This window comes from Bison bison, unplaced genomic scaffold (assembly GCF_000754665.1).
Source record: "Bison bison bison isolate TAMUID 2011002044 unplaced genomic scaffold, Bison_UMD1.0 scf7180017864500, whole genome shotgun sequence".
Lineage (NCBI taxonomy): Eukaryota > Metazoa > Chordata > Mammalia > Artiodactyla > Bovidae > Bison > Bison bison.
In genome coordinates, this window is record NW_011495059.1 from 5,274,784 (window position 1) to 5,297,350 (window position 22,567).

At 46.2% G+C, this 22,567-nt stretch overlaps 1 protein-coding gene across 9 annotated transcripts in view; it reads right to left on the reverse strand.

The window, feature by feature from the left end:
• ACTR5 (ARP5 actin-related protein 5 homolog (yeast)) overlaps positions 1-22,567 on the reverse strand; it is a 46,088-nt gene that overhangs the window by 13,522 nt on the left and 9,999 nt on the right. The window contains exons 5-14 of one of the 9 annotated variants that reach the window (XM_010829154.1): positions 22,263-22,445; positions 17,124-17,240; positions 16,253-16,392; positions 15,088-15,220; positions 12,551-12,702; positions 9,655-9,907; positions 5,236-5,349; positions 3,439-3,440; positions 2,004-2,352; positions 785-1,802 (exon numbers count right to left, since the gene is read on the reverse strand). In XM_010829154.1, the coding sequence (XP_010827456.1) occupies positions 9,799-9,907; positions 12,551-12,702; positions 15,088-15,220; positions 16,253-16,392; positions 17,124-17,240; positions 22,263-22,445 (834 nt within the window). In that variant the 3' untranslated portion in view covers positions 785-1,802; positions 2,004-2,352; positions 3,439-3,440; positions 5,236-5,349; positions 9,655-9,798. The other 8 variants (XM_010829151.1, XM_010829150.1, XM_010829157.1 and 5 more) reach the window with 8 other exon arrangements.

Genomic DNA, 22,567 nt, shown 5'->3' on the forward strand with positions numbered 1-22,567 from the left:
AAATCTGAAGCTTGATCAGATTCAAGCTAAACATTTTTCTAAGAATACTTCATGGATGTTGTTAAACACATTACATTGTATCACCTCAGAAGGCATGGTAATGTCCACCCATTACAAAGATCTCCATCGACTTTTCACCAAATGGTTTTCAGCTGTCATTGCATCACTGTCTCTTGCCATTATCAGGAGTAAGAAAATGATGCTATTCTATCATCCTTTCTTCATGCACTAGCTGGAAATCCTCTACAAAGGAAAATCCCCTTACCATCTACTTGGTAACCGTGGGTCTAATTATACAAGAAAGGCAGGACCATGCCTGCTTATTTCCCTTCTTTGTTTTTATTGATTTTCAGATGATGAACTGGATCTTTCAAACATAATCAATGATGAATTCATAGATTTCAATATTTAATGTTTTAACTCTTCATCTTTGTTCTTTCCCCATTTTTCAGCCAGTGGGTGGGAGTCACTGAGTTCTTCTGATGTGACCCCAGGAGTCTTTGATCATTTCTTTGGTTTCTGATACAATAAGATATTCCAGGCTCATCTATTTCCTGCCCCTGAACTGGAATCATCCATTCCTCCAAAGAACCCTGGTTCCTTTTAATGAGAAATGGTATTTGAGACTGGGGCTTCCCTAGTGGCTCAGATGGTAAAGCATCTGCCTGTAATGTGGGAGACCTGGGTTTGATCCCTGGGTCGGGAAGATCCCCTGGAGAAGGAAATGGCAACCCACTCCAGGGCTCTTGCCTGGAAAATTCCATGGATGGAGGAGTTGGTAGGCTACAGTCCACAGGATCGCAAAGAGTCAGACACGACTGAACAACTTCACTGGTATTTGAGAAGCCACACAAGGGATGTTCCTTGGTACTCTGTTGTTTGTTATTTCTAGACCGTACTCCAGGTAAGAAATTAATACTTTTAGAAAATTCATCATGTTCTCTTACTGAAATTTATGGTTCAAATTTAAGATTACAGGACTTTCATTTTAATTTTATATTTTGTCTTGTATGCTGAAAATCTTAGTTCCTAATGACATTAACATAATCATTTACATATATATTGATACATAAACATTTATATCTTCATAATAACTATACCAATGCTATTACCAACAACATAATTACTGGAAACAGTAAGATTCCTTTGCTGTTCTTTTTTGTCCTTAGAATATATCCCACTAAAGATGTATATTCAACTATTGGACTTTTTCTCACCACTGTGAAAAAAAAGTCACTTTAAGTCACCTAATTAAAGATTTAAAATAGGACCTCTCTCTGTGAGGAAGCTAACAGCTTGATATAATTAGCTTCATTTATTTCACTTGCTTTTGATTTTTAAAGATTGTGCTTTTATTTCTATTGAAATTGGATTGTTTCATAACATATACACAATTCCAGAGCCACACATACAAAGCATGTACTGTTAATTTAAAATGTAGGTGAAAGAAGAAGGAAATTGCAAGGCTCCTCTGGCCAGTATGGACAACTTAAAAACAGTTGTACCTTCATTTTTAAAAACAGAGCTGTTAAATAAAATGTTATTACTAGAGCAACATATAACTAAGCAATGATGCCAAATTTTTTTTAAGGTTTTAAGAATTTTATGGACATAGTTTGTAAAAGATTTTTTTAAAAACAGCACATGATTACATTTCTCTTAAAAAAAAAAAAAAAAAAAACCCGAGTGACTTAAAATAATCCATTGTTGTCCATTGTTACATTTGAAAAATTAAAAAAAAAAAAAAAATTCCCTCCGCACGTGGAATCTAACTCCTTGACCAGGGATCGAACTTCTGCCCCCTGTGTTGGAAGTGGAGAATATTAACCACTGGACTGCCAGGGAAATCCCTCCCTTGTTACATTTAACATTTACAACAAAAATCGGAACAGGATGAGAGTTCACATTTTATCAGAACAGGAACTTTGGACCAGTTTTCTACTGCTCTCAGGGGACTGTCTGTTTTTCCAAACAGGCAGAAGAAGAGGGACCATCTTTCTCACCTGAGATACTCTTCACTAGGAATTGTCAATGAGGAGGATCTCCAATCTCAAGGCCAAGCTCCGGAATACCATTACATAGCAGGAAGCAGAAAGAGCAAACTCCAACTCAGAATATGTGAAAGAAAAAGGCCATGAGAAGTTTTAAGTGTCTGCCTCCAAAATTCACAAAGAGCCAAAATCAAGTTATTTCATGTTCTCAGGATACACCTCTGCTCTTACCTTCTTCATCCAACCAGATTTCTCTGGAAGCTCTTTTAAATTTGGTCCTTCTCCAAAGTCAGCTCCAAATTCAGAAAATAACTTTTGGGAAATGTTGCATCTGTGTCATTTTTGAGGGCTTCCCAGGTGGCTCAGTGGTAAAGAATTTCCTGCCAATGAAGGAGACAAAAGGGAAGTGGGTTCAATCCCTGGGTCCGGAAGATTCCCTGGAGAAGGAAATGGCAACCCACTCCAGTATTCTTGCCTGGAGAATCCCATGGACAGAGGAGCATGGAGGGCTACAGTCCGTAAGGTTACAGAGTGGGGCTGGACTGAAGCGACTTAGCACAGCACAGTACTGCATAGCACAGCACAGAACAGCATGCTGCTGCTGCTGCTAAGTCGCTTCAGTCGTGTCCGACTCTGTGCGACCCCATAGACGGCAGCCCACCAGGCTCCGCCATCCCTGGGATTCTCCAGGCAAGAATATTGGAGTGGGTTGCCATTTCCTTCTCCAATGCATGAAAGAGAAAAGTGAAAGTGAAGTCGCTCAGTCGTGTCCGACTCTTAGCGACCCCATGAACTGCAGCCTACCAGGCTCTTCCGTCCATGGGATTTGCCAGGCAAGAGTATTGGAGTGGGTCGCCATTGCCTTCTCCGACAGAACAGCACAGCACAGCACAGATCTTTGATGCTCCCCAGAAAGCCGCTAGGTGGCGCCAAAGAATCTTTTCCCATAACCAATGACTGGACTCACACAGAGGTGATGCTAGGATAACTTGGGTGTAACTGCTAGGTCCCCAAATAGCTCAGTGTATCTTAATAATCTTGTGAGAGGTTTCTATTGTTAGATCCAGAATGTGGGGAAAAGCTGCCAAGAAAAGCGGAAGATCATCCTTCGCCCTGGCGGTGGCGGGGGTGGGGGGTGGGGGGCTCTGTAAATATCTCAATTTTATTCAGATTCTTATTTGTATACTTTAGCATCTGGATGTACCTTCTCACAATGGCTAAAGGAATGTCTAGAACAAAGGCAGACTGGATCATTATCAACAAAGGGCTTAGTTCACACTCGTGGAATGCTCTTTACTATGAATAGTGACCAAGGCATGGATATAGCTGGATTATAAAGCCTTACAGATTTAAAACAACTATGATGAAATCCAATCCAAATTACTGCAGAACTGTCCCAAGTTGAGGAATGATCCGGCAGGCAAAGGGGAACTTCACCCCCTTCCACCACTAAAACTAGAGCTTCCAGAAGTTCGTCCAGGCCAGGAAATACCCATCAACCCAATTCCCAGGAAATCCCTAGATGGTTGTCCAGATGGAAAGGTCTGGCAGGACAAGATAGAGCCCACCCTCAGTCAGATGTTGATCAAAACCTTAAGCAGGCTGGAGAGTGCCCAGCAGCTGAATTCACCTCTCAATTCTTGTCCAGGTTGAGGACTGGCTGTGAGGAGAATCCAACTGCATTTCCTCTGGGACAGCTAGGTACCAGCCAGAGGGGACCCCTCCACCCTCATCTCTTTCTGCATTCCTGAGAAGAATGTGCAGACTGAGCTCTGTGGCCAAGGGAATGTCCTCCTCCTGTCCCTACTTCCCTGTCCCAGAAAGTTGACTTGGAGGTAAATATAAAAGACCATCTTTTTAGATTTCTCCAAGACTGCTGACTAAATAAAACAGTGTTAACAATATCATGTGGGGGATAGAGCATAAGTATTAGTAAAACACATGATACCAATGGCAAATCCCAAAGTGGCAAAAGGAGTTATACACAGTGACATTCCTACATTGTTGATACACCGGACATTCCTACATTGCATGTGAAGTGTTACAGATTAATTCATGACCAGCTGTAACAAATTGAGGATATACAATGTAATCCTGAGTGTGCTGTGTGTGCTCAGTCCTATCAGATTCTGCAATCCCATGGACTGTAGTCCACCAGGCTCCTCTGTCCATGGAATTTTCTAGGCAAGAATACTGGAGTGGGTTGCCATTTCCTACTCTAGACGATCTTCCTGACCCAGGGATTGAACCTGGGTCTCCTGCATTGCAGGTGGATTCTTTACAGACTGAGCCACTAGGGAAGCCGGTAGTTCTTAGAGCAACTACCAGAAAAAATATATATATAGAGAGAGGCACAGTTAGCCGTGAAATGGAATACTGAAAAGTTACACATTGCTAAATGATGTACCTTAACCCATGGAAGTTGAGTAGGTGTGACGTGTGTTATTTCTGGGTGGAAGCATTTGGAAGCCAGGACTTGACTCTTAATGTTCTCTTTTCTTCTTCGTGTTGAGTTGGCACGATCCTAAGATGAAGTGCTGTGATTATGTGCAACAGTGATTCCCTCCAACCTGCACATACATGCTGATATCCACTGGACACACACATAAGCAAGAAACCTGGTGTTAAGCCTCTGAGACTTTTGATATTTGATGGATACCCTTGCATTCCTGGAATAAAATCCCTTTGGTCACTATGGATTACTTTTTCAATGTGCTGATAGATTCTGTTTGTAACTAATTTACTTATGTTTTCTTCACTGGTACCTTTAAGTGAGATTGGGTTATGGTTTTCTTTGTGTGTGTGTGTGTGGACGTGTGGAGGGGGTAATCTATCAGATTTTTATATTATACTTAGTACATAAACAATGGCACCCCACTCCAGTCCTCTTGCCTGGTAAATCCCATGGACGGAGGAGCCAGGTGGGCTGCAGTCCATGGGGTCGCTAAGAGTCGGACACGACTGAGAGACTTCACTTTCACTTTTCCTTTTCACTTTCATGCATTGGAGAAGGCAATGGCAACCCACTCCAGTGTTCTTGGCTGGAGAATCCCAGGGATGGGGGAGCCTGGTGGGCTGCCGTCTATGGGGTCGCACAGAGTCGGACACGACTGAAGTGACTTAGCAGCAGCAGCAGCACATAAACATAATTTAGATGATTTCTTCCATTCCTGCATTCTGAAAAAGTTTAAGGAACATTGGAACTATCTAGTCTTTAAAGGTTAATAGAACTCTATGAACATACCTGGACCTGGAGTTTTCTTTGAAGGGGCAGCTCTGGGGGTAGCTTTCTTTAGTTCATCCATGGAAATAGGTTGGATGGACTCTACATATCTCTATGAGGACCAATTACAGTTTTCTAAAAAAAAAAAAAATGACTATTTCACCAAGATTTTCAAATGCATTTGCTGACAGTTGTGCAAAGTAGTTATACTTTTTTCTTATTTTGGTTATTTATTATTTTGTGTATTTGTGTTTTCTCTATTCTTTCTGGTAGTTTTAAAACCTTGTTGGTCTTTCCCTGGTAAGTTTTCTAGTTCTTCAGCTGTGTTTGTTTTTAATAACAGCTGATTTTTTTTCCCTTTTTCTTTTTGGCCTGGCCACACCAGGCAGCTTGTGGGATCTTAGTTCTCCAGCCAGGGATTGAACCCAGGACTCTCAGGCAGTGAAAGTGCAGTGTCCCAGCCACTGGACCACCAGGGAATTCCCTGCTTTCTAATCATCCAGTTTCTTTTATCAACTTGTTTGTTCTATACAGTGCTGTTAGTTTGATTCCATCTCATTTTTCTTTATTGTGTAAGTAATCTTATCTATTTTTCCTAGAGGTCAGATGATTTTTTTTTTTAACTAGTACCTAGAGTTTGACATAATAGTTTTACTGGGCCTTTTTCTTAGAGTTGAGTCAGTTTTCCCAACTATGCATAAGTGTGTCTTTCTAGTATTTATATTCGGGGCCTTTTCCTTTCAGATGGAGGAAAGTTTTACTGAATTATCATTTTAAGTATCAATTTTGTTCCCTTGTTTTCCTTCAACTCCTCTTCAATATAAAATTCAATATAGTTTAATTTTCTTCAACTATATTCAATTTGATTCAATTTCTGTTGCCTCTTATCTATAATTTCTCCTATTTTCTTTCATTTGTTTTTTCCTTTATTTATTCTCAGTTGGATATCTTCACCCGTGTGCATCTTGAATTTAGGTTTCTGAGGTAATTTTTCCTTTTTATTCAATTTCTTCACTGAATCCTGTCAGTTCCCAGTTCACATCTACCTCTCTCAAAGTTTTTCAGTTGCTTTGTGGTATTCTACACCTATATCAGTTAAAAAAAAAAAAAATATATATATATATATTTATTTGACTGTGCCTGGTCTTTATTGTAGCATGTGGGATCTAGTTCCCTGACCAGGGATTGAACCTGGGCCGCCTACACTGGGAGTGCAGTCTTAGCCACTGGATCACCAGACAAGTCCCTGGCTTGTCTATTTTTAATTCATGTTGGAATGTTGCATTCCAGTTTTCTTTTTGCCTGTAGTGACTTTGTGGGGGAGGGGGCAGTATATATTTTATCTGATCAAAAGTTTGAATCTTTTGGTTTTGGTCTTTTTGTTTTAACCATATCCCCATAAGGATGCTGCAGTTTTATTTATGTTCATATTTGAGGATTTTGAGTTCACCTAAACCATATTAGCAGGAGGGTATGGATAAGGGTGGGGCAAGGAGAGGGCTTTGGTGGATTACCACATTTCGCAAAGGCTCCCCCTCCCGGTGCTATAGGGAGAGACAGACTCTTCACTACTGAGCACCTCTTGGCGACTGAACTTCCCAGGTGGTGCTCAGTGGTAAAGAACCCACCTGCCAGTGCAGGAGACATAAGAGACACGGGTTTGATCCTTGGGTCGGGAAGATCACCTGAAGGAAGGCATGACAACTCCCTCCGGTATTCTTGCCTGGAGAATCTCGTGGACAGAGGAGCCTGGCGCTGCAGTCCGTGAGGTAGCAGAGTCGGACACGACTGGAGTGACTGAGCACAGTGACTGAACAAGACCTCTTGGTGGTCAGGCTTCCTCTGATCCAGCCTTGCTTTAGTAAATATCAAGTTGTAGCCCCTTCTGTGCTTCCCTTCACACCACCTCTGGCTCCCAAGGTGCCTCTCTCACCCTCAGAAGGGGTGCCTTTCTAAGACTGTCAGCTCTGGTCAGGGAGGCACCAGGACATGTGAATCCCACGGGGCTCCCTGAGCCGGAGCAGGTGAGTAAGGGGCAGAGAGAAGCATGCCTGGGCCTCAGTGGGTGCTCTGAAACAGAAGTTGGAGAAGAGAGCAGAGGACTTCATGCAAGAAAGGAAAACACAGCATCAATCTCTGCCACTTCCCAGGGCTCAGCTGTCTTAGTCCACGTGTGATGCCCATCCTGACCTTGGCTGTTTCCCAAGGTGAAGCTCCTGGCCACCAAGCAGAGGAGTAACAAGAGGACAGAGGTTTGCTGGGCAAGAGGAAATCCTGGGGCTACCCTGGCTGGAGGAGGCTGACTGAGGGGAAGCAGTAGAAAGAATGAAGTAGGGAGGGGATGGCTGAAGTCCCTGAAATCCCCAAGTTACCAGAATGCAGTTTTCGTACTGGGTTTTATTCAGTAGCCTCTGCATATGCCTGCTTCCACTATAGGAAGGACCCACAAGAGTTTTGAGGACCAGAGAGGCCAACAGAGAAGCTAGAGAAAGAAAATGAAGAAAGGATGTGGCTTCCAGCTCAGGATTCTCCCTTCCTCCTGAGCATACCCATTCTGGGGACCATCAGTCCCCTTCCCAGCATCTCAGGGAGCCCGGTCCTTGGGAGGTGTCCTAGGGAGCCCAGGTGTAACTGCCCAGCCTACAATTCTCCTTTGCTCTGCCAAGGGACTGGACTTAGCCCAGAACCTAGAAGTAGCAGACCCACCCTATTCCTGGATCTCATCGTCACAGCTCCCAAATACTGACTCTAAAGGACCAGGCACTATTTATCTGCCACTTTATGATTCTGTCAATCTGTGCTTTATACATTTTGAGGCTATTTTATGAGGGGCATACAGGTTAGATTCAGGCTCAGTGTAACTTTTTCTGAATTGTTTATTACTAAGTTTTTTCCCTAATAATAGTTTTTGCCTAGCAGATAAGTGGTTTAGTGTTTGTTTGCTTCTTTCTGTCCTTTTAACATCTTTGTATCATGTTTTCAAAGCATCTTTTGCAAATAGTTTACAGCTATACGTTTTTTAAAACCAATCTTCTCGTTTTTCTACACTTCCTATCTACACTTCCATTAACACACTTGAATTCATTTATACCACTTTGTTTTGTACTTTTAAAAAAGGTGTTTATCTGGATGCACTGGGTCTCAGTTGCTGTGGATGGCATGGGCTTCTCTAGTACAGGCTTAAGCTGCCCCACAGGATTTGGGATCTTAGTTCCCCAACCAGGGATCGAACTTCAGTCCCCTGCACTGGATGGCAGTGGCCCAGCAGGGAAGTCCTAATTTTATTCTTTTTATTAACTAGGCTACCTCTTCTTCCCCACACCACCCACCTCCAAACTTTTCTTCTATTAGACTTGGCTTTCCCTAATGTCTGGGTTTATATGCTCTGTTCATAAGCTCTCTGTTTCCCTTGCTGCATTAGTATTATCTATTAAGGGAGTTTATTCCAGGTTCCTTGCTCCTTGAGAACCCAGGCTACATCTCTACTTAGGCATTTTAAAGCATGTAGTCCCTACCCGTCCTGAGGGCTGATTTCTCTATCTGAACAACTAGGCTTGCCTCAGTGCCAACTCGGCTTACCAGTCTGGCTTTGATTTTCATGTTCATTTCCGATTTCCAAGCTTTTCCATAATATCTATAATTCTAAGGTTAGCATGACAACTTTTTAAAAATTCTGCTTTATCCCACTTTTTGCATAACTTTGTAGGAGATACAAGGGGGTCTTTCTGGGTCAGCTTATACAGACAAGTTTCCTGAAATCCTTAGGTGATTTACTCATTAGCTCATTAATCCTACAGGATACAAAGGCTTCCCTGGTAGCTCAGCTGGTAAAGAATCCACCTGCAATACAGGAGACCCTGGTTGGATTCCTGGGTTGGGAACATACCCTAGAGAAGGGTAGGCTACCCACTCTAGTATTCATGCCTGGAGAATCAATCTCCATGGACAGAGGAGCCTGGTGGGCTACAGTCCATGGGGTCACAATGAGTTAGACACGACTGAGTGACTAAGCACAGCACAGGATAAAAAGAATTACTCTCATTTCCTGGGCTTCCGTGGTGGCTCAGCTGGTAAAGAATCCACCTGCAATGTGGTAGACTTGGGTTCAACTGCTGGGTTGGGAAGAGCCCCTGGAGAAGGGCACGGCTACCCACTCCAGTATTCTGGCCTGGAGAATGCCATGGATTATACAGTCCATGGGGCCACAAAGAGTTGGACATGACTGAGTGATTTTCACTCATTTCCTAAATGAGGGGATAACTATCTGTCACACTGTTCTCCTTGTTTCATATTATTTCAAAAATTTTTCCTCCTTAAATCCCCGACGAACACGAAGGTAATGGTTTTTATTTTTAACCTACACTTTTAGTTAGAACAATGCTAGCTTCTGTAACAGACAGAAAAGCTCTCAGTGGCTTAAACAGTAAGTTTATTTCTTACACACTGAAGGATTTGCAGGGTCTCTGCTCCAACCAGTTGTTTAAGGACTCAGCTTCTTCCACTTCTGGTTCCACGCTCCTCCTGGGCCTTGGACAGCTCCCTGTTCAGCCAGATGACGGGGAAAGAGAGGTTCTCGTGGGAGGTTTATGGAAGCAGCCCTGGATGTTGTACATCTCTTCCGTCCGTGTCCCACTGGCCAGAAATCAAATGGCTACAGGTAGAACTGTGAGGGAGGCTGGGAAACGTGGTGCAGCTGTGTGCCCAGGAGGAAAGGAAAACGAATTTAGTAAACCGCCAGTCTCCCTGCCTATATTTTTTAATTCTCTGTTCTACCATTTTCTAAATATCTGGAAATGATTTAATCACAAGGATCTGTAATGATAAATTTCATCTCATCCATTTAATTCCTTAGGTAGGCATAAAATAATCTTTGCGTATTGTATGAGTTCAGCATCTTCATTTCTTGGTCAGGTGTTCTCTGCCCATACTTAAAACATTTATTTTACTCTTAACTTCTATTTCCTTACCTTTTCACCTTCTTTGTTGCTTTGGTAAAACTGTTTATTGCCAAAGATGTCCATGGAAGGAAGAGGGGGCAAAAAGGGGGGACACCCCTATCAGGGAGAGAGGCCCTGATCACCCTGGGTGGCCACTCAACCTTTGGAGCTGCCCTGACTCAAACCCAGAGCCAGGCTGACCTTGGGTGGACTCTCCCGACCCTGGGCTCTCTTCCCACGCCACAACGCAGACAGAAGCCCGAGGCTGGGCTACGGGAATCTATTTCTTCAAGGCTGCTCTCAGATCATTCAGCTGGAGTCATACCCACTTCATCTCCAGGAACAGTCCTGGTATGATCAGAGGAAAGACTTAAAATGTCTCAGTAGTGGGCTCCCTGGCTTAGGGGAAGAATAGACTCCTGATTTGTTCCTCCCAATGCAGCAGACAAGCTATCCTCAAAATGTCTTTGTTCACATATTTGGTCAGTCATCCAACCAGCTGGTCACTCATTAGAAACCCTGCGAGCCCTCGACACCCTCCAGGCCCAGCCCTGGGATGTGCATATTTCAAGCTGAATGAAACCCACCTCCTGATCTTGCAAACACTTTCTGAGTTACAGTCTCTCAGAGGCCACCTGGGGGCAGAGAAAAAGCTCAAGGTATTGTGCTGAGCGCCCTGATGGTGGTCTGTGCGCCCTGATGGTGGTCTGTACGAGGGGCTGAGAGGTGTGAGAAGAGGTCGCAACAAGCTCAGCATGAAGTTAAAGCAGGAGAGCGCAAGGCCCAGCCTCAGCACAGCCCCAACCCTCCTCAGTTCTGGGCTACAGGCACCCCGAGCAGAGCTGGCTTCACACTTGTTCTTGGACTACGCTATGTCCCAGCGTACCTGCCCAGTCAGGGTCCTTCCTCAGCAAGGCTGGATGTCCAGGGCAATCTTTGCGCCTCACCATTGCTCTTCAGGCCGTTTAAAATGCTGACTGTGGAGAAAGACCCCAGCAGCTCACCCAACCCCTCTTCCTGGAAACGCCATTATGAAAACCTCTCCAGGGAGGCCAGTCCTGCCTCCTTCACATCTGTCCTTCCTTGTCAGCTCACACTCACCCTCTCATCCACCCTCAGGCCCAGCTGTGGACGGCCAGTGCTCCCTGCAAGGCCGTGGGGCATCCTGAGTTGGCCTGAGTCTCCTGCCTCCTCCACCACCACTGCTGCCCCTTCCTGGTCTTCAGTGTCAAAACCCTGGAGAGCTGGAGCTGCAGGTGACCAAGCCTGGTGGACTGCACGGGCGGACTGGTTCTGAGGAGGCCTCCTCAGAAGGGTGGCCCAGACGCTCCACAGGATTTAAACATATGGATTCTGGGGCAAGGAAACTCAGGGGCCTCCTGGGCTTAAATACTGGTTGTGTCTGAGAGTTAAAATTCTCCCCAACCATCTCTGGAGAAGAGAGGGGTTATCCATCCACTTAAGAAGAAGCTGCAAAAGCCCAGGAAAGATGAGGTTGTGGCAAAACTGAAAAGGCAACACAACAAACCTTTTCCAGTCTGTTTCTTTCTTCAGGAAGGCCTGCAAAGTTAAGCAGCCAGCAAGTTCACAGGGACAGAAACTTCTAAAACTGTACGAAGGCCTCATATAGTAGAAAAGTTTCCAGCAAAGGAAGTATGAACGATGCTTGGACACTAGCCCCACACCTGCCCATTCAGAAGCCGGCACTGGGCAGGTCCTCAGGAAGCTGACTTTGGACAATCTCGTTTCCCTCTTTGGGCTCCTTTTCCTTATTTCTCAGCAGAAATAACAGGAGGAGGAAAATATTTCCAGTCCTGGAGAGTTCGTGAGTGATGCTTCCCTTAAGTGTCATCTTCTTAGGTGTAGAGGAAAGAACGCCACCTGCTGGGCCTTCACACGGTTTTGGAATCAATTTAGAAAACTAGCTACACGGACAATATAAAATTAAAAGGATTTAAAAAAAAATAAAAACAAGAACGAAAAAGGCTTTAAAGTGTAGTAAGAAGGAAGCCTGTGTACACAGTCTGTACAGCTCTGCCACCATCATGCTCATTCACTGCTGCAGAAGCGAAGCCTGTGGCTCACCCACGGCAGGTCCCCGAAAGTCCGCTCGTCCCTTCACTGCAGACGCCCCAAAGAGCACAGTTCCAAAGGGTAACTCCTAGTGGCCCTTAACTGTTCTCCCCTGGAGAAACCCATCTCGAAGCCAAATGTTCCCAGCAGACTCGGGCCGCACACAGCTGGCAGAGTCACTGTCCCGATGTGGCCCCAGGTCCCTGGAGGGGCCCCTCTGCTATGCCTGCTCGCTAGCCCCGCCTCCGCTGGCCCCCGAGCCCTTGCCGGATGCCTGGGCCTCTGCAGAGCGCGCAGCCTGCCTGGGCAGGTGGATGGGGACGTACACGTTGGAGGCACAGTGCTCCCTGAGGTAGCCTCCCCCCTTCTCCTCGTAGTCCTTCCTGGTGATCCAGACGTCCTCGTTGTCCAGGTGGTCCAAGGCCCAGTCGCGAGCTCCGTACCAGGCGTCCAGCACAGGATTTGAGGCCAGCTGAACCTGGAAGGGAGCAGAGCAGTCACCGGAAGGGCATCCCCCATCGGTTTCTAAGGACTGAATGTTTAGCAAGGCTGGCTACGGAGATGCACACACAGGAGGGCCCCCTTTGATTCCAAAATGCGGCAGGACTATCTCTGCACCCCTCTAAGGGAGCTGAGCTGAAATGCCCCAGACATTCCAAGGAAGGACACGAACATGCAGAGTGCACCAGGACCAACCTCACCGAGTAAGAGGTCATCAGTTACTTTATCCACACCACCCTGGACAGGGGGCAAGGGACCAGCTGCCCTACCTCCTGCCCCCGTCCTGTCGGCCACAGGTGTCAGGTGGAGACCTGGAAGACCTGGACCTGAGCCCCTCTGCCAGTGAGGGAAGCAGAGGCTGATGCAAGGTGGCTCTGGCCATGGTGGCAAATGAGCCTTGGAGGACATGAGAGCACAGAGGCTGCCCTGGGCTCGGATTCCGCTGCTTATTCCAAGAGCAAGACTGCGGTCAGCAGTCCCGGGAGTGCCCCAGTGAGGTTTAAGCTGATCACAGGGCAGACCACTGTCCAACTCAGATCGGGCTCCTTTTTCCTGGAGTCACCCAGCTAACCCTCCCTTCTTCCCTCCATCTCCCATAGAAGTCCCAGGCTGGAATGGAGGTTTGGGAACTTTCTGAAATAAAGGGCAGGAGGAATCAGCACAGATGGAGGAGGAGGAGGCAAGGGACCTGCAAGAAAGGACCATCAACAAAATCAGGGTCACGAGAGCCCCAGCCGCTCCGGTGTACAAGTGTCAGTGAAGGAACGAGGGAGGCGCTCGCTCCACTCCTCACACCGGGCAAGTGCCCACTGTGAGGAATATCAAGCAGGATCATATGTGGAATCTCAGCGGGTCCTTCTAGCGACTCATGGAATCTAGTGTGTTCTCAGGGGCCCTCAACACAACAGCTGATGTCTGTCCATCACACGCAGGCCCTGGGCTGAGCACCTGACTCGTCCTGAACACTGAAAGCTGGTAACGGGTGCCAAGATGACCCCCTTCTCACTGCTGAGAAAACTGGGGTGTGGCAAAACTCAGTGACGGTGGTGCTGGAGTCAGAACCCAGGCCCAGAGACCACCCCTTGAATGTATAACACATCACAGAGCACGGGGCAGGCCAAGCCAAGCCCCTCAGCAGGACACACAGGCTCTATACCCCATGCGCCCTGCCGGCCTCTCCAGCCCCGACCCTTCACAGCCACTCTCAGCTGCACACCCCTCAGCAAGATTTTGGCCCCCAAGCCTTTGCTCCTGCTCATCCTCTTGTCCTCAGTCTGGAACATTCTCTCCATCCCACCCCGCTCCACACACTCTACATGACAAACACCTCCTCGCCCTCAGAAGACTCACTTCCAAGAAGCTGTCCCTGAACTCCAAGACCCCTAGGTGCCCAGGACATCTCAGCATGCTGAGATGACTGGGCCACGAGGGGAACTCAAACCACTTCTCTTGGTGATCGGGAATCTGGTAAAGAAATTGTGGGGTACCCCCACCAGACAGTTGCTTTTAAAAGTATTTCTGATGAATAATGACATGGGAAAATGTTCCTGGCAGGTTAAGAAGTTCAAGTTACAAAAGCCATGTGTAGAAAATATGTGGAAGAAAGAAAAAACCTCCTCAGCCAGTCCCCTCTGCCTGTGGCCCGGGGCCTGGGTGAAGAGAAGGCCTTAATCTCAATGTACACTCTTTTTAAAGAAAATAATTTTGGGTAATAATGAATCCCACACGCCGCAGAGCAAGTGGGGCTATGCGCCACAAGTACGGAAGCCTGTGAGTCTAAAGCCCGTGCTCTGCAACAAGAGAAGCCACTCTGAGGAGAAGTCCGTGCACCACAACTCGGAAGTAGCTCCCACTCGCCGTAACTAGAGAAAGCCCGTGCGCAGCAACGCAGACCCAGTGCTGCCAAAAGCAAATAAATAATTTTGGTGATAATTTTTAAAAAGTTAATTAATTTAGCTGCCCTGGATCTTAGTTCCAGCACGTGGGATCCTTGGTTGTGGCATGTGGGATCTAGCTCCCTGACCGGGGATCAAACTCGGGCCCCCTGAACTAGCAGCGTGGCGTCTTAGCCACCGGGCCAAGTCCCTCAAGGTACACTCTTGTGTACTCTCTGAATGTTTACTGCCTGCAGGTCTTCCTTTGTCAATGAAAACAAAACAAAGAAGTACATAAATTATGATTTCCATCTTGCTTTAAAAATCTGAAGAATAGAAGGAAAGCCATGAATGTGTTAACAGTGGCTGTTTCTGGATGATGGAATGACTATTTTTCTCACTTACACTGTACTACTTTTGCAACCTAGAAAACAAAAACAAACAATAAGGCTATTTTCGAAACAGCTGGTTCCATGGACAATCAGTACCTGAAAAGAAGACTGAAAGGGTCTCATCTCCAGCAGCTCCTTCTCGATTCTGACCTTCATCCCAGGATACATCATGTTCCCGCCAGTGAGAAAAACGTTCTGAACCAGCAGCTCTTGAACATCCTTTGGGTACCTGGGGATGAAACGATTCTGCTGCTATAGTCTCTCCTACTTGAATATTAGAAGAGAATGTGGATGTGGAAATGTGAGCTCTCAGTACAAATCAGAAAACATCCACACAAAAAGTTAAAAAACAAACAAAAAAAACACTTTCCATTTTTCATTTGCCTTTACAGAATGAACGTCAAACAGCTAGCTAAAACCTTATTGAATGGTCAATCCATTTCCTTAACATTATGCCTTTCTAATACATGTTTTTAAAAAATTGACTTTACTAAGGATTGCTTTAAATCCATTTAGATGAAGTCTGACAAATTTATAAACCCCAGCAACCAACACCAGAACCAAGATACAGAACATTTCCATCACCCCCCAAAGTCCTGCCTCTCCTTTAGAGGACCTCCCTGTCCACCTGTGCTTTTTATTACTAGTTTTATCTTACACGTTTGATCACTTTTCTACCCACTGCGAGACAAAACTCTAAGTTATTCAGACAAAGTAGCTGCAGTCACTTTTCTTCCTTGCTAGTTGTTAAGTTGCCGTTCTGTTTGAACCAACAGCAACTAGAGGACCACAAGACCGTGTTCCCTACTTGTTCCCCGTGAATCAGGAAAACTCACACTGCAGAATCATATCTGTATAAATGGCTGGGGAGAGGCATACTGTTATAGAAATGCAAACTCTTAAAAAATAAAATGCAAGGTGGGAAAAACACTAAGTTCTGCTTGTTTTTAGGGTGATTTAGAACCAGCAGTCTGCAGTGATGTGAAGACTTTTAGAAAAGCCAGTGCACATATATTAACATATTGCCCAAATTTTTAAAAGACATTCTTAAAGCTCAAGTATATACACGTTGAGCATCTACCTACACACTGAGAAAAGAACAGACAGCCCTAACTCTGTGCCAGGCCTGGTGAGAGAAAAATAACACCTTCTGAGCACAGCAAGTCAATGAAAGAGATGCCCGGCCATCAGCTCCATTGTTCAACGCAAAATTCAAGGGAATGGTTCAAGAAAACAGAAGGAAAAGAAGGTCCAGGCTCACCTGTCCAGGATGTACTGGAGGGTCTCTGCTATGCCGGCCTGCTCCTCTCCGATGAGAGATGGCTGGAAGATAATTTCTGGAGCTCGAATTCTTTCTGTCCCAACAAACAGCTGATGGTACGCTGCCAAGTTAAACACGGGCTTTAAAAACCCAAGGTTTAGAAGATATTTTTAGGCCATAAGAACAAACATCCCAATTGCCAGCTTCCTCAAATTGCATTTCTCATTCCATCATAGCTTTGTTCGTGCCAGAATAACCTCTCCCCACACTCTCTTGATGTGATGATTCAATTTTTCTACCTTCTTTAACCTCTGGATTATAAACTGCTATGCATCTCCACTATGAAATGATCCTTGAGATGTAGGAAAGAGACTTGGTGAAGAGCAGTAGCAGCAAGGCTGGCACTGGAAGACCAAGTCTCCGCCAGCAACTGGCCCAGCACCCAGTCCCTGCACGGCCAAGAAAGCCTTCTCCCGGGTGTCTCAGCCTCACGTCCGTCTATCTGGTTGCCACGGTGATGGCAGAAACATGAACCCAGATGAGGATGAAACATCATTACACTCACTTCAATTTAAATAAAAGCATTAAAAGCTACTCTTTGGGTCTCAAAGTCCCTGGTTACTGGGACTCTCCCAAAGAGCAGACCGTTTCTCACAGTTCCACAGTTAGTGCTGGAACCCCAATCAATCACCACAGGGGAAAAAGTCCCTGACTCTGCAAGTTTTGAGTGCTGGTACTCGCCCTTCTAGAAAAATACAACTGAGATTTGCAGCTGGAGGGGGAAATATTCCTAAAGAAGCAGACTAGACCTGACTGGTCATTCACGCCAAGCTTCAAAGCATAAGCAAGGTCGAGGCTACAGGAGGCCAACCTGGACTGTGGCCACTGGCTTCTCCACTTCCGGCGTCTCCTCCGAAAACAGGGGCTCGAAATCGTTGATGTTTTCCACATCTTCCAGAGATGGCTCGAGCTGCTCCAGGTCAGGAGTCTGAGAAGAGAAGAAACATAAGACAGAACCTGTGACTCAGCGAGCCTTAGCTCTGTGAGCTCATGGTCACCAAAAAGAACTGGGATCTCACCCAGTGTCCTGAACGTATGTCCACACATAAAAACAATGAAAAGTTTCTAAACTATTAAAAAAAAAACCCAAACACACATGAACACAAGGTTAAAAGACTAAAAAGCCAGAGATGGGCTTTGTTCTTACCCCCTAACTTCCCCACTGAGACCAGTCTCATCAACTCCCACCTTCTTTGAAGCCTTTGGAGGGGGCAGCTCAAGTCTGCCACTCCAGAGAGGACTGTCCCAGAGAGACTCCAGAGATGAGGGGCTCAGAATCCAGCTGGTCACCTCCCTAAGCTCGGTCCACGCTGCCTCTCACCCCAGCCGCAGTGACTGGAGAGAATCTGGACTCTAACTGCTCAGATCTGACTCTCAGCCGCGCTGCTTCTAGCTGTTGACCTTGGGCAGATTTCTTCCCTCGCCTCACTCTCAGTCTCCTTATTCATAAAACGGGAATGAAGACAGTGCTTGCGGAATGGTGAAAACTAATCAGGACGATCCTTGTGCGGCAGGGGTCTGGCACAGGCCCCTGTTCTGTCATCAGTCCCGTCGCTCCTGAACGGCGCCAGTTCTCTGGCTCCGACCTTGGAGGTGTGTCCTCCTCCATCCCTGCAGCCTCTGACAAGCTTCAGGTCACACTGGCTCCCTCCTGAATGAAGCCATCCCATTTTCATCCTGTCTTCCCACCTCCAGCCTCGCCTCTCCCTAAATCCATCATCCTAACTGCCACCAGTTATTTTCCTAAAATAAAATCTCGTCAGATTATGCCTTGCTCAGCACACTCTGAAGGCTCTGTCTGAAGGATACTATCCAGGCTGACAGATGAAGACTGTTTCAGGTGGCCTCAGCTTCCCTTCCGGCTTGGTCTCCCACATTCTCCATGCAGGATGGGCCCTGCTCCCTGCATGTATATTTCTTTCCATATAAAATGTCCTTCTCTCCTCATTGGATATCTACTGAAATCAAATAATCTTTCAGGGCCCAGCTCAAACATCCCAATCCTTTCTCATAACTCCATCTGAGGACTTCCCTGGTGGTCCAGTGGTTAAGCATCTGCCTTGCAACTCAGGGGATGTGGCTTCCATCCTTGGTCAGAGAACTAAGATCCCATTCGCTGCAGGGCAACAAAGCCCCTGCAACCACAACTAGAGATTCCGTATGCTAGCAACTAAAACCCAATACAGCCAAAGAAATAAATAAAATATTTTTAAAAACAAACAAAAAAACAAACCTCCATCTACATTCCCACAGACATCTATTAATAGCATCACATTTGATAAAGGTTATCACAGTCTGGGCTTCCCTGGTGGCTCAGACAGTAAAGAATCTGCCTACAATTTGGGAGACCTGGGTTTGATCCCTGGGTCGGGAAGATGCCCTAGAGGCAGGCATGGCACCCACTCCAGTATTCCTGACGGGAGAACCCCCATGCACAGCATATTACAGTCCTGAGTATGTTCTAGAGCCCTAGGTTCTGAGGTATTTGATCCCTGGGTCGGGAAGATGCCCTAGAGGCAGGCATGGCACCCCACTCCAGTATTCCTGACGGGAGAACCCCATGCACAGCATATTACAGTCCTGAGTATGTTCTAGAGCCCTAGGTTCTGAGGTACTGAGGAGGGAAAGGGTTGTCTCTTAGTCACCTCTGTGCCCTGGTCCCTGGCAATCATGCCTAGCACTGAGCGGTAAGTCCCGGGATACACCCTTAGATTTCTCTAGAATAAAGAGGACTGTAAAATGTCTGGATTTTAAAGGCTTTTTCAGTATAACTACTCACTTTCATATCTAATTATATTCAAAAGCTGTCACCTTAAAAACAAGATTTCTTAGCTTCACCAAAATTGTAAAACACACACACACATTTTCCTTATCCTGATTCATGATTCATAGAGAAGAACAAAGCTGGTAATTTCAATGCAGCAACAGGCATCCCAGAGAGAACTGATTTCTCCACCAGTTGGCTGGGTTCTCCCCCTCTTAGGGTTTGCAGGGTCCCCAGGTGTACTGGGTGACAACTGGGAACATATACATGGACTGCTCTTTGGGAACTAAGCAGAACAACAGTTTTCCAAGGCCCATCAGAGAAGATGCAGTGTGGTTCCCCATCAGAGAAGATGCAGTGTGGTTCCCCGTCAGAGAAGATGCAGTGTGGTTACCCAGAACAGCCTTGAGCAGCAGAAAAACAAACAGACCAGTTCAATCTTGATTCCTCAGGTAAGAGATCTTTCTATCTTTGACCCACTGTGCTTTCCAACAAAGGAGGGTGCTAGTGAGCTGCACTCCCAACCATCTGCAGCGATGGAAAGTGAGCATCTTTTAAGTACTCCGTGAAGAATGCTAGCAGGACTTCCTTGGTGGTTCAGTGGTGAAGAATCCACCTCCCAATGCAGGGGACACAGTTTGACCCCTGGTCCCAAAAGACTCTACATGCCACGGGGCTGTGTGCCACAACCAGAGAGTCTGCGTGATGCAGTGAAGACCCTAAGTGCTGCAACTAAGACCCAGGGCCGCCAAATAAATAAATAAATAAACATTGAAAACAAGAAGGCTAACAAAACCTACTCCTTTACAACATCCTCACTGAATACCTGCAGTGAGGGATGCAATGGATTGGTCTGTAAGAAAAAATGGATTTTTAGAATATACTGGAAGTTTAAAAATTCAGCTGTATGAATCCAATGCAACTTTCACCATTTAGATGGCATTTCAATATGAACTGTGGTCCACATATATTTGCTCTCTCCCTTCTAAAGGAACTGTACAGTTGGAAAATACAATAAATCTTTTTTGAAAGGTAGAACTGGTTGGCCAGTGTTGTGGCCAAACTTAGCCCATGAATATTACTGTATTTGATCTAATTTTTAACAATCTCTCTGACTGACCGTTAAGGCTTTGGGACAGACTGATTCATCAGATCTGTTGTACTATGTAGGGAAACCTTTTAAAGTCCAACAATTCAAAATCTCCCCAAGCCCAGAGAGATTTGAATATGTACCCTCAGGTTACAAGACCAAGTAGGGACTTAGTAAGTACCTGCTGAATGAATGAACAGAGTGACTGAATCAGGGCATATAACAGACACAGGAAAATGAACAAAGAAAAGGAAAAGCCAGCTCCCCAACTGCTTGGGAATCACATCTTCACAGTTATTTGATCTCTTTTCTTTTTAAATCTGAAATCCTCCATGTGCATGTAGCTTAGTGGTTCACCTCTGATATAAAGATGCTGACACCCTGTGGACACGTTGATAAGCATGATAAAACTAAGTTCAGATAAACAAACAACAAAGGCAATGTGAACAGAGGATTCAATGGTTGGATGGCACCATCAACTCAACGGACACGAGTGTGAGCAAACGCCGGGAGAGAGTAAAGGACAGGGAGTGCTGCCGTCCATGGGGCTGCAAAGGGTGGGTCACAACTGAGCAACTGAACAACAACAGTGTGGATCCAGATCCCAGTAACCAACTCAAATCTGAAACACACATCTGGAGAGTGGGAGGAGCAAGCCAGAAAAGGCACGCTAGTCCTCCTAAAGCCAATCCAGGATGCTGAGCGAGACAAAGATGGAGGTCAAGGCCCCTTCAACCCCGGACCTCAGGGATCCAGTATGCTGTTTCTAGGAAGTCTGACTCAGGACCTGCTCTGTCAAGCATGCATGCTCACGGCCAGTCACCGTCCTCATGTGATCTACAGCCTGTCGGACAGGTGGGTGGAGAGGCTGAGAGCGGAAACCGTGAGAGCCGGCCTCCAGCGGAGACAGTCCCTGCAAAAGCAGGCTGCCTGCTGAGCCAAGGACAGCTCTGAGGCCCCCGATGAGCAGCGCACTACACACACCCAGCGGCAAACCGCAATTTTCCACCGGACTGTTTCTTTCGAAAAGTAAAGGCTTTAGAATTTAAAGTAGACTTAAAAACAAAGGTCAATAGCTGAACTGGCTAACCCTGCTCTGGTAGTGTCACAAGGCAGTGAACAAGTACCTTTATTTTAGAACTCTAGAGATGACAGATCCAGCAACAATGCATCCACCTACTATCACTTTTTTCCAGATCTAGAGAAGGAGAGCCAACCAGAGACCTGGGACCGAGGTGTGACCTGCAGGCAGCCCCTTCCACATGAGGCCCAGTGCTAGGGTTTGATTTACCCAGGGCCCTGTCTCAGCTCCACCCACCCGCCCACCCTTTCAGCCACATGAATACTTATTCACAGTCCACAGGCAGGGAAACAAAAAGGAGAGACTGAGAAGATTAAAGAATTAGTTTTAGTAACTAACAAAAGGCTGGTTTTAAATCAACCAGCAAATATCTTTTCAAGGTTTTTAAAATAACATTTCTTAAAAGTTAACATGTGCATGATAGGAAACCGAAAAACACAAGAAGCAAAAAACAGTGTCATTCACAATCACAAGCCATTTACCCTCTGATGTGTCCTTCTGGGTCTCATTTGTATATTTCCTACTGAGCATGTCTATTAGCGCCTATAAAAAAACTCCCAGACTATGTGTGAAGTGTGATCCCTGTCCTTAGGGAACACGAGATGGAAAGGTGGCGAATGAAAGAGTAGTCACAATATATTTAATACGAGATCAGAAGAAAGTTGAGGCATTTATGATGATCCAAGAACCATCAGTGGGGCAGGTTCATGCTCAAGATGGGCCACTCAATCAGCCTGTGTTATGTTCTTCCTTTTCTACTTGCACACCTTCCCCTCCCAGGGGGCCAGGGCGCTACCAGGTAAAACCCCTCGGGTCAGCACTCCAGTTGGTATAAGGTCAGTCCCATCCCTGCCCCCATCCGTGCCCCCAGAGACATCAAACACCACTCTGTTCTGCTTGCTGCTCAAGTCTGGTCACAACCCCTTTGTCATCAGCCTTTCCTGGACACTCCTCTGTCCTCAGAAAGGGCAATCCTACACAACCCCTCGAGACCTCCCTTCTGAGGCCCCAGTACCTCTGGCTTGCTGTCCACCACGTCCACCTCGAGACTGACTTCTGCTTGAAGGATCTTCTGCTTCGCCTGCTCCACTGCAGCACTGAGCTTCTGGATGTAGGACTGCAGCTCCTCCGGGGAGTCCATGTTCAGCTCTATCAGGGCCTTGTGAAACTGATCCATCTGGCCGTCCTCCAGGAGCTCCTGCAAGCAGAGCAGTCATAATCTGCCCTCAGAAATGCAAATCTGGGTGATCACGCCCAGGATGGAGAGAAGGAGCTCAGAAGCTGGATGGACAGGAAGAACGGCGGGAGAGGGCTCCCTGC